At 37.9% G+C, this 12829-nt stretch overlaps 1 protein-coding gene across 2 annotated transcripts; it reads right to left on the bottom strand.

Moving 5' to 3' along the window:
• Positions 1–111: 111 nt before the first annotated feature.
• On the bottom strand, positions 112–12134 carry LOC125225069 (peptidyl-alpha-hydroxyglycine alpha-amidating lyase 1-like). 2 transcript variants are annotated; one of them, XM_048128586.1, is made up of 10 exons: positions 11945–12134; positions 10519–10612; positions 9819–10056; positions 7949–8077; positions 7364–7515; positions 6681–6881; positions 5785–5968; positions 5596–5684; positions 4408–4545; positions 112–1161 (listed from the first exon to the last, which is right to left on the bottom strand). In XM_048128586.1, exons 1-10 carry the CDS (start codon positions 12032–12034, stop codon positions 1007–1009), a joined length of 1470 nt encoding a protein of 489 aa, XP_047984543.1. In that variant the 5' UTR covers positions 12035–12134; the 3' UTR covers positions 112–1006. The 2 variants fall into 2 exon arrangements, with proteins under 2 accessions (XP_047984543.1, XP_047984544.1); XM_048128587.1 differs by lacking the exon at positions 112–1161 and adding an exon at positions 5311–5345 and having other exon boundaries at positions 4431–4545.
• Positions 12135–12829: the final 695 nt, after the last annotated feature.

Genomic DNA, 12829 nt, shown 5'->3' on the forward strand with positions numbered 1-12829 from the left:
AGATAGTCTATTTTATACACCAATATTAAAATTTAAATAGATTGCTACTAAATGGCGCAATGTGCCTTCCTTTTGACCGGGTTTAACCTACTCAATTTATTAAAATATTGAATTAACTTATTATACATATATGCCTTTGCTTGTGTCGTTAAATTTAATAAGCAAATAAACGATCGGCCACGCTACGGTGCATGAACGATTTGTAACGTGTCTACGCGTCCGCGCCGGTCTATAGAATTTTTACGCTTAAATACGATAACTTAGTGTAGAAAAATACATGAAGTAGGCGTTCATTATGGATTTAGATAAATTGTACACACAATTACAATGAAATTATAGGTTTAAAACTAAATGTATTTACATAATGTAAAACACATTACGTAACTATTTCTTGGCCTTGATTCCTTTCTAGACTTTAAAACCTAATATATGCAATTGTAATAAGACTAATAAGCTACTGGTAACATACTTTACAACAAGTTTGTACGACAGGCAACTTCTAGAAACTAAATATATTTTAACGTTAACTTAAAGACACAAGAATATAAATCTATACCGACACAAAGCTCTTACATCTGGTTAGGTAAATTTGATGGTCTGGTAGCAGATAATCTAGGTACCCTTTCTTCTCTGTACCTATAATATTTAGCTTTTACTTTGGTTACAAGATAAACCCAGCTAGTAGTTGGTACCTAATACGGTTGGTGTAGAATGATGGTCCACGACATAATTTTGGTACGAATTTAGTTTCTACTTTGGCACATTCATTTATATAGAAATGCAACATTGAAGAGCTTACCGCACTTAATGTGAACTGTAACATATCTTGATGAAATTCCAATCAAAATACATTATCATCAAGAAATATATCTACACATGATCTTGGAACTCTAAAAACGTGTCAGATGCAAGAGCTATCTCTAGACATCCATCCCTGATTCCCTATTTCTCTCTACATTACCTTCGTCCCAATTCGTATCAATAATCCAAAGTCGATTCGCAGTGATCACGCGTTAGCAGGCGGCTGAGGCAGCATCGGCGCGGGTTCTTCATCGGAGTCGTCGGAGTGGACGCGGGTGAAGCGCCGTCGCTCGAGCAGCCGCCGCAGTTTGAACTCGCCGTGACCGTACTCCCAGCGACGTCGCGTCACGCCTTTGCGACCTATTGGACCAGACTTTGAAGTACCTTGATATCTTAAGGCCTAAGGAAATCGGCGTATTTATTTACATAGAACAAGAACATGAAAGCAAAAACTACTTGCCACTCGTTTTGGTCAACATCTTTTCACAATCATTTATAGAAATAATCGTTCACGCGGCTTAAGTTGTTTTTTTCATTATATAAGATTGAGTTTAGTTTGCTATTAGAGAGTATACTATGAGAGCGACCTGTACTTTTCGTACAAAAAATCTAAGTGTAGTTACGGTTTACTGTTGTATTATAATGTGCACGAATCTATCCAAAAATTTACCTACTTGTACTTGTACACCATTTACCTAGTTGGTCGATTCAGTGCAAATTATATTTCTTCAACTAACAAATCTCAAATTAATATTTTGCTACCGGAATTTCCAAAATACCTTGTGGAGCAAGCCCTTGTAGTAATATAAAAAGGTACTTATTATCCTTGAAGGAGACGTTTCTCGAAGTTTGGCCTAAACTAAATAAAAAGACTGATACTTCAGTCATGTGTTGTATCCAGATTAAATTAGATTGCAATTCACGTTTATGTTATGCTCCAGAGTGATATGGCCCCTTCTTTGATCACATAAAGTGTACACGGTAATGTAAATTGGCGCGAAAATGGAGCTATTTGCTAGTGCTACATAGTTTAAAATGTGCATAAATGTGGTCAAAACACATGCGAGGAGGCGGTGCATAAAAATAAAAATACATGAAGCTGCTTCCAATAAATATATTTCATTAAATATTTTTACATCGCATCACTAAGTAGGTACTAAAGCGTAAGCATAACTAAAAGTAAACATTACGTACTTTGAGTACTACAAAATAAATACTAGCATTACAAATAAATAAAGTCTGTACGTAACACATTGTGCTAGGAATGGTAAACAAGCGTAACGTAATATTAAAAGTGTATATAAAGTTTAAAAATAGTGTATAAAATTTATAAAGAAATAAAAGTAACTTTTTGTCCGCCGAATCGCATGTCAAAAATACGCCACAATTTTTCAAACGGAATTAGTGAGTGTGATTATATTAACGGCGGTCAAAAGGTTAAATTGGATCACAAAGCTTAAAAGAGATCATCAAGATCACAAATGAAATAGTCTGTTTTTAATATTATAAGTACTATAACTATCTACATAATTACTTAATTATGGATGGACACAAAAATAAATTGGACTTGTTTTTGTTTACTGCGCCAACTTATTTTAGTAAAATATAACTTAAATTTATTCAAGTAAAATGGCCAAATATTGAGAATAAAATCTTATACTATTAAACGAGCAATTCTTGTATATTTATTTATTTATTTATTTATTTATTTATTTATATATACCGACGATCTCGGAAACCGCTCTAACGATTTCGCTGAAATTTGTTTTGTGGGGGTTTTCGGGGGTGAAAAATCGATCTAGCGTAGCCTTAGATCCCGGAAAACGCGAATTTTCGAGTTTTCATGAGTTTTTCTTTCGCATTTGTAAACGTAAAATATGGTCCTTAATTTCGCCGCGCGCGCATCGATTCCGCTTAGCTCAGTCGCACGAGGTCGGTCTAATGTACGCAGATAGATCGTAGGTGTCAGGGTTTCGAATCCCGGTCAGAAATTAAGTTTTTGTTTTTTGTCTTTTTTTTTGTTTTTGTATTTATAAGAGTTTTTTTTTTATCTAAAGACGTGATATATTAAAATAGAACCGAGCGAAGCTCGGTCGCCCAGATATTATCAAATTTAAAATATGCATAATAATAATCTTTCTAAGATGTTGGCATTCAAGATTTGCTAGTAGATTATACATGTGATGTTTTAAGCGTGAAAAATGTTTTCGACACGCCTAATAATGAGATGTGTTGCAATCTTGCGTACCGAAACCTAAAGCATAAAAAGTTTTGAAACATGCACAATATTTTTTTAAATTAATTCCTACCTTAACGTATTCTTGGCCATTTTGCAATTTCGTTGTTACACATTTCGAGTTATTTTTACAAGCACTTAATTTCATAATTTACGTATGGTTATTTTATTATTTACGTAAAATTATAATTTTATTTAAAATAAATAAATTCAGATCTATTTTTCGGAACTTAATAGAACTTAGAAGTAGCTAGACTTAAATCGAGACGAGGGCATAATTCAACTAGGTACACGTAGATCGAGAAAAGTAATACATAGTAATACTAAATAATCTAGCTTAACTTTATCATACATTTCATTGAATAGCGTATTTAAAATATTATTGAATAATTTTCGAAAGTAAATGGGTTACTTAATACGTATTGAAGTATGTTTGTAGAAAACGATACATATTGAGAAAATTAAAATAAAATATTTATATATAATATAATTTTATAAATTTTTATAACATTTTTAAAATGGACGGGCAAGAGGACTAGGTAATTGGTTATTCAAGACGCGTAAACCCATTTATATGCCCTACTCTTGTTATTGAAATACTGGTAAGGCCCATGTTAATAGGATGACACATTTTTGCAGATTTCATATGGTTATTTAAGAATGGTGATTATGATTAGTAAACAATATTCAATGTATTTTTTTATCGTGGTTCGTAAACTTCAATAATTAGTTTATATTGAAGTTGTATAAGAAAATTAGTTTCACCAATTTTACTAGTTCATATTAACCTCTATTATTTTATACAAAATAAAGTAAGTACTTAAAGGTGCAATTAAAAACAACATGCATTGTCATTCCACATATTACGTAACAGCGTAAGGAGGGAGGGTCATACTAAAAATGTAACAAACCATGTTAGCACATTCGCGGACACGACTGCTATAGCATACCTACGCGTAGTTTTTTGTTTCCTTTTGGCCTAAGACAGATGAAGTCACTAGCCGTCCGTGAACGTGTTAAGGGGATACAAAAAAGCGTGACATAAACGGAGGGCCCGTTCAAAAAAAATTGGTATAAAATCTGCAAGGGTTAAAATTCACTAACTGTTCGCTATCAGTCGTATAAGGTTAGGCGACAAGCGGTTTGGTCTGTTCGTCCTTCCTTTGGTCCTTTTTAAAAGGATACAAAAACAGCGTGGCAAAAAAGGACTGCCGGTAAAAAAAAACCTTAAATTTGCGTGACGTAATATGTGGCCCCTTATCAGGTATAAAATCGGTACCTAAAAGGTTAAAAATCTCTAACAGTTCGCTGTTCGGTCGTATGACTCGTATAAGGTTAGGCGACAAGCGGCTCGGTCTGCTCGTCCTTACCTTTGTTCCGGGCGCGGAGCAGCGCCAGCGCCGCGAGCGCGAGCAGCGCCGCCCCCGCCGCGCCCGCCGCGCCGCCCACCGCGCCGCGCCACGTGTCCCACGCGTCCAGCGGCACCATCGCGGCCTGCTCGCCCACCGCTACGGCACAACACAAACTACCTTAGCACGTGAACATAACATACATATCCCGGTCAATATACGTCTAATTCGACTGCGATGCGATTTCTGACAAATTATTTTTTGGTGTTTAGCCGGGTCCACAATAGTCCACATAGAGCGAGGAACGTACGTCGCGAGGCAATTTCCTCGCGCGGCAATGGTACTATGTAGGCAGTGCGTGCGTTTTGCTCGACCGAGCAACCTGCCTAGGCCGAGGCACATCTACATTGGACGTTTGCCGCGTGAGCACATTGTCTCGCTCTGTGTCGTCCCGTCCCGTCCCGGCTTTTGGTAAACTATGTCAGAAATGTGCCCAAAGAACAGAGGCACCCCGCAATATTAATCGACCCATTTTACGTAATGCACGAGTAAGCATACGAATATGAAATTACGAGTACAAGGTTTCATTGAAACGACTCAGATTTTGTGCAATTAAATTAGTTGTGGCCACAACAAAAAAAAAGCAATATGTGATTTAAGCGCATCTATGAGTATCGTTCTCATTAGTGACAGTATAGAAATACCTATTAATGATATATGCGTACATTTCAAGATAAAATATAATTTACATAAATATATCCGTTTTATAGTCACCGACATGACCATAAATGTACATTTTAACTTCCTTGATAGACGATGACGCAAAAACAGTTACATGAACATATTGTAAACAGGATAGGAAATAGTAAAAGGTTATTTAAAATTTAAGTTGAAGGTTGGTTAGATTACAGGACGATAAATTACCTTTTAACACCTAAACGGGTAAGTTAAACAAAATTCTGAAAACGAAAAAATAGGCTAGTAACAAAACAATATGTCTCCTAAATACAGCAACAAATAATAAATAATAAAAAAAATAATTTAATTATAATTCTGAAATAATATTTAAGTATTTACTATGTTTTTGCAGTAAAGTGTATGTGGCAAAAAGGTTAAATTTTAACTAATTTGAACCTTATACTCACATATCATTTTCATTCCGTTATAGGCAAAAATACGTGCTAATGCTAATGTTGTAATGTCACTTACCGATAGTAGTTGTAGGTTTGACTGGCACGCTCGTGTTTTTCTCAATTTTTGTTGCGTTCAGCAAAACTTCGTCTTCGAATTTATAAACCCTAGAATACAAAAATATTTAAGTATATATACATGACAGAATACCAAGCTTCTAGACAATAGTAATGCATTTTAAATGAAATATGTTGTACTTATAGTTACCTAAACGGATTGAGCTCAGCGACGTAGACCTTAGAGCCATCAGCGGTAGACACTACGTCATGTGGGTTGCTAAAGTCCGCCTCGGGAGCGAATGTGCCGATAAGCCGAGCCGAAGTGAAGTCGATGACGTAACCTCGCACGGGGACGGAGCCCGACGGCCCGTTTACTACGTAGAGCCGGCCGCCTGGAAAAGTTTAACCTTTTAACCAGCGTTACACTAAAAGTGCAGAAGGTTAAAAATAGGAAATTACTGCTTTAGGTGAGCTTAGTAGTATCAATTGCAGACGTTTTAGCTTGTTAATAAGTATGTTGTTAAGTGTGTTGATAAGTAAAAGCCAATTCACCATTTAATACAGTCTGTGCCAGCATGAGCTACGCTAATAACATGTAAAATCCCATTATAAAAAATAGCTACTACTAACATAGAACCTGACTATCGGATTATTGGCATTTAATACTAGCGTCCTAGGTCAGGGACAGCAAACCATTTTCCCTGTTAGCCTCTATTGTCGGCCAGAGTTAATGCGTGCCATGCGGCAGCCAGAGAGTTCGCCACACTGAAAAGTCTCGGTCCTATAAGCCAGTTCTTGAACCCAGCGACATAAATCCCGTTATCGGATCGGAAGCAAGGAACTCGACCATTTTCCCTGTTAGCCACGCACACGAGACCTCTGTCTTCGACCAAATACCCAAATGCACAATTATAAGTACTTACCGCCAGCCGGAGAATAGGCCACACTGAACAGCCTCGGTCCTATAAGCCAGTTCTTGAACCCAGCGACATAAATCCCGTTATCGGATCGAAAGCAAGGAACTCGACCATTTTCCCTGTTAGCCACGCACACGAGACCTCTGTCTTCGACCAAATACCCAAATGCACTATTATAAGTACTTACCGCCAGCCGGAGAATAGGCCACACTGAACAGCCTCGGTCCTATAAGCCAGTTCTTGAACCCAGCGACATAAGTCCCGTTGTCGGATCGGAAGCAAGGAACTCGACCATTTTCCCTGTCAGCCACGCACACTAGGCCTCTGTCTTCGGCCAGAGTTAGTGCGTGCGGCACGTTGAATGAGAATGGGGAGGCGAATCGGGAATCTGAGGACATTAAATTCTCTATTTAGTGGTCCAAATTGAGAAAAGCGCTGGTAGTCTAGCTGTAAGTTCATGCGACTTTCGTTCCGGAGGTCGAGGGTTCGTACCAATGAGTTTTTCGGAATTTATGTGCGAAATGTCATTTGATATTTGCCAGTCGCTTTTCGGTGACAGAAAACACGTGAGGAAATCGGACTAATTCCAATAAGGTCTAGTTTACCCTTCGGGTTGGAAGGTCAGATGGCAGTCGCTTTCGTAAAAAACTAGTGCCTACGCCAAATCTTGGGATTAGTTGTCAAAGCGGATCCCAGGCTCCCATGAGCCGTGGCAAATGCCGGGATAACGCAAGGATGATGATGAGTGGTCCAAATTGAGAAAGTGAAATTACACATACCTACAGAGTGGTCAAAAGGTTAAAATTATAATTTCTCCATGCAATATCGCAACTCACTTACAAACGGGTACATTATGTGTTGTGTACTCACGGCTCCCCCACTGCAGTAACAACTCCCCATCGGGACCAAACTTCATGATGCGCGTATTGCAGTAGCCGTCAGCCACGAAAAACTCGCCCGAGTCGAGGACGGCGACGGCGCTCGGCTTGCAGAAGTGCCGTTCATCGTTGCCTGGTACGAACCTAGGAAAAGTGGGGTAAAATAGTAGATTAATACATAATTCTGGGTAATGCAATCTATTTAGATATGTATTTTGATACTACATCTTAATTCATATACTTATGAATGTAAAAGTCTCAATAACTAAGAAAATAATATAAGAAATACAAACCACATAAAAACTTAACCTAGGCTGTCGCCAGCTGAGGACGGGGCCCAAACTGCTACACCATTTATTATATTATCATATTTAACCCCCGAATCAAAAATGACGGGGTGTTATAAGTTTGACGTGTCTGTCTGTGCCATCGTAGTTTTCGAACAGATGAACCAATTTAAATTTAGTCTTTTTTTTTTTGTTGAATACTGAACAGTGTTCGGTACGGGAGTGTTCTTAGCCATGTTTGACGAAAATCGGTCGGAAAAAAGTCCAATTGTTTAAATGTATGAGCTCACTTCTCCCCAAGCACGAGGGCCGGCTGGTCTCTCTGCTGCGGAGTGAACTTGAAGACCTGGTGCAGCGCCACGTCGGTCACCCAAACGTTGCCCTGCTTGTCCGCAGTGATGCCGTGGGGCATGTAGAAACTGCAACACGCAACTCTTTAGTATACCACGAAGTAGGTGATCAGCGCCAGATCAAGACTTTTTGAGCGCCAAATGTGATGAAACTGCCCTTGGATTTGACGAAATTTTATATAACGTTAAAAAGCGCCCGGCTCCTTGAGAGTAGCTATGGTTTTTTTTTACTACTTTTTACACAATAACCTGATGCCCGTAATGGCGGGTATCTACAATCACAGAACTAAATCAAGATAGAAGGAAAATGCTCGGCGATTAACAGCGAAACCGAGCGTGTAACGTTTTGTGTCGAGCCTATGACGTCACGAGTGTACTTTAGTGATGGGAACGTTGTCGCCGCGTAACCCATTCAATCGATTGTGGAGGTTGCGTGCGGGATGCCCGCCGAAGTTAAAAATATCGGATGTTCATCTTCGTTGTGAAATGAAGTAAGTATATACCTGTATTCGTGTGATGACAAACAATTCACTAGTAGGTATATAATTTGCCTAAGGCCAGGAACAAAGATTTTAGTAGGTAGGTATTAATACTAGTTAATATTTCGTAATATTTTTAAGAAAATCGACCATGTACTCACAGCATTATCCTCATGTTATTTGTTACAACTTTTAGTAATATATAAATATAATTAACCATTAACACATTTTTAGAGTTATTTTTATTCATAATAAATATAGAGCGTATTATGTTTGTATTTGTTTTTCTGCCGACCACAAATTCAACGTTAATACCGTAACTGTAATCTATTTTAAAGTTAAATTTACTTTTCACTCGTACTTTATATGTATAGTTTCATAACAATATAAAAACATAATTATAATTTCCACTGCTTCGCAAAATCGATTTAAATCGAATAAGGAAATCGCAGCATACATGACGATATAGTTCCGTGGTGCACCACTATTCTTAAGTTCGACGAGTCGACGGACAAAATAACAAATCTACCTTCACTTTGTCTCGACAGTTTGAATAGCCTATTTTTATATCGCTTGTTTTAAACGCACGCCAAGTCGGACTCGTCAAATTAAAGCCGCAATGGAAAACTAGTTTGACGGCCGTACGTCAGCTAATGTTTTGATGATAAAAATAGGAAAATCGTGTTTTTTATTTAATAAAAAATATTTTAGGACAAATGGTACTTACCGATGATAGGAAACACTTTGTTTAACACCCTTGCTTTTATTGGTGGTGTTTGAACAGTTAATTATCGAATACCGACCCATTTTGTATTTTTCACTGTATGTCACTCGCGGGCAGCGGTCGGGAGCAGACTGACTTGCGCGGCGAACAATGTTGCTCGCTATTTAACTTTTTCGCACGCGAAGTAGATACACTTTTTCCTTCTATCTTGATTTAGTTCTGTGTCTACAATAGAAAGACTCAAACTAACACGATCTTCACTCATATTATTAAATTAAAACGCGACTCAATCAAGTGCCGGTAGTTCGAAAAACTCGTACAACAGAAGATGTGGATACAATTCCCAGCCAGTCTACCCGTAACCACGGACGTAATGTCACGTACGAAACGTCGGGTTAAATATAAACGATTAAGTCCCGTTTTAATTTAATAATATAGAAAGACTATTATAATACGCAACATGAAACAATGTTATAGCTACAGTATGAGATTTAATAAGGGCCTTCAAGTTTTACAGTATACTGGGATAACACAACTTGGTGTCCATTTTAAAATTTCGTCCGATTTCACCCAAAGGCCCTTTTCAAATCTCGCTGGTTATACTTACAGATTCTTCCCCCACATATCAACCAGCTCTCCAGTATCGTTAAAGACCAGCACTGTGTTATGAGGAATGGGCGGCTCGCCTATCTTCTGATACACGTTACGCATGGAGAACGTGGTTTCATCCCACGTGTTGTCGGCTCGGTGGAACACCAGCAGCTGACCGGCTGGGTCGAGCGCTACTCCGGACACTTGCCCGAGCTTGATGTTTGGGTTAGGCCAGTTTGGGACGTACTGGGGGGCTGTGAAATGATATTGATTTGTTTTACTAACATTCATTTAGATGCAGCTTGGTTTATAAAGGTTCATAAAAGCCCTATGTGTTATGAGCTTTATCTTCGACTGTTAATTGTACTGATTATAACATTTTGTTTTATATGTATTGAAATTTGAATAAATAAATGTTATAGGACATTAAGTAACATAGTGTGTACTTCATAGATCTAAATCGGTTGATCCGTTCGGGAGCTACGATGCCACAGACAGACACACACACAGACAGACAGACAAACAGACAGACAGACAGAGAGACAGACGGACAGACAGACAGACAGACAGACAGACACGTCAAACTTATAACACCCCTTCGTTTTTGCGTCGGGGGTTAAAAATGTACTCTGAGGGTATCTGAGGATCATCATGTATAAAAAATAGAAAAACATGTCTCAGGAACAGATATTCCATTCCGTTTTACAAATACTTACTATGTTCCAGTTTTCCCAGTGCAGTTTTAATTTTAGCGTACTGCGATTGTTGATCATTGTAGTAGTCTCCAGGGTAATAGCCTTCATCGGAGAACTATAACAAGCAGTATTAACTAATGTAAAGAATTGTGCCATAAACAAGAACAGTCTCCATTTTACATAATAACTTTTAAATTCGGGCTTAATCATAAATAAATAAATATAAATATTATAGGACATTCTTACACAGATTGACTGAGGCCCACGGTAAGCTCAAGAAGACTTGTGTTGTGGGTACTCAGACAAACATGTATCACTACATTTATTTTATAACTAACCCCCAATGTTTCAGGGATGGTATTGTCCCCGTGATATTAGAGAAGACTGACTTGAACTAACCCTTCACTCACTTCAAGTAAGTCTTCTCCAAGAAAAGTTATTATGTGTATTAATTGTGAAAGATTAAACTCAAGAATATTTCCATTAGTAAACAGAGAACATTTTCGATAGTCACACAAGTGCAGAGGTCAGTTTGGGACCTAGGATGTTGACATAGCAAATACAATACAACACTAAAACCTGGAAGCCTTCTTATCATATCTTATCTCAAATCTAAGGGCCCCCTTACGGATACACTTCGACCCAGCGGGATCTTTTGTGCAATTACCCCCTACGATACTAAGATCCTTCAGCTATTTGGGAGCTTCTCGACCATCTCCACCTATCAGATGATAAGGCTCATTGGTAGCTCTCTGAAGTCCTTTGGCACCAAGTAACCTGCTCCAAAGTTCTTAATTTTTTGTCTGGCGAGGGTGTGACATTCACACATTAGATGTCTGACAGTCTCTTCCTCTTCACCACACATGCGACAATCAGTGTTGTCAGTGTGTTCCATCTTGGCCAAAATTCCTTTGACCCCGTACCTGTACCGTGGCCTGTGAACACTCCAGTTATAATTTGGAGTTGTCTTTTGCCTAGTTTTCCTAGCTTTTTGCTTCATCCAGAGTCTACCTAGCTGGAAGACTTCACAAACATTTGTACATGCCAGAATTCCAAAGATAATATTAACAGCCTTATTGTCATTGTCGCAAAGGCATGTAAATATATTTTTGGAATGCTAGTTTGTGAAGATGTTTGTAAACTCAACTGTAGGTACCTACCAGGGCACACAAGGTAAGTTCTATGTAATTCGACTGAAGGTAGTGAAGTAAATATTTGGTTACAGTAATTATATTTGAATAATAAATATTTTGAATAGTCGTAACTTCTTGCACACGTAAGATATGCCTGCATCGTAAGTACACGGTAAAAAACAAGATATTATTATTGCTAAGGTCTCCGCAATAATGCTACGTTGCAAAAAATATAACTGCGTTAGCGTATTAATTTTAAAACTTTTAATAAATGAAAGAAGTTATAAAAATACGTTTTAAATAACAATTCTTACCCTTCGTCCTACAATGGAATTGATAATGCAGAAGAACACGATAAAAACTTGGACCACATAGTTTGGCACAAATTTATCCTTTACTTGCATAATAACAATTTTATGAAATTCCCCGAACGCTGCGCGTATCCGTTTGTTTTGCTATTGATTCAATTTTTAATCAACAAGTACTGTGCGCTTATCAATTTTATCACCTACCACAGATAATGACAGGACAGGCGAGATGACGTCTCCTTTTAGTGACGAGCGATGCAAATCGATTATAACCGGTTTTCTAAAATTATGATATAATATGGTATTTCACGCTAATTTTTATTTAAAGAATCGTAAAAAAAGTGTTAAAAAAATGAATTTCTCATGATCATTTTGAATTACGCGCCTTTATCTTTGATGAGGTTCTCGCTTGGGAATTTGTTATTCATGGTGATACTGGTAGTTAAATAAAATAAAGCCTGACCAGAAATATACGACTGTCAGGAGGGCGCTGTTATTCTGATGTATGGGTTGACTTGACAGTTCAGTATAGTATGAAGAAAATAGTTCTAATGAAGTTCCGCAACATGGCGCGTAGTCATATATTACTGGTCAGGCTTTACTTACCTACTAGATCGATTTCGCACTACGTCCAATCAGAATCCATGATAATAAGATCCGCCATAGCCGTAGAACTACTTGGTACTTTACGCACTGCATCCGATTTCTCTTCGTCATTCTCCGGATCTAGTGCGTATTATATGTATACAGGATGTAACATTAATGCTGGTGATCCATTTAAGAGCATAACCGGTATCGAATACCACTTCCTTTTTTTTAAATAAACACCATGAAAATTAAAGGTACTATAGAAGGTAATGTATAAGCCGTAGGATTTATCTTCGGCAATTA

This window comes from Leguminivora glycinivorella, chromosome 4 (genome assembly GCF_023078275.1).
Source record: "Leguminivora glycinivorella isolate SPB_JAAS2020 chromosome 4, LegGlyc_1.1, whole genome shotgun sequence".
Lineage (NCBI taxonomy): Eukaryota > Metazoa > Arthropoda > Insecta > Lepidoptera > Tortricidae > Leguminivora > Leguminivora glycinivorella.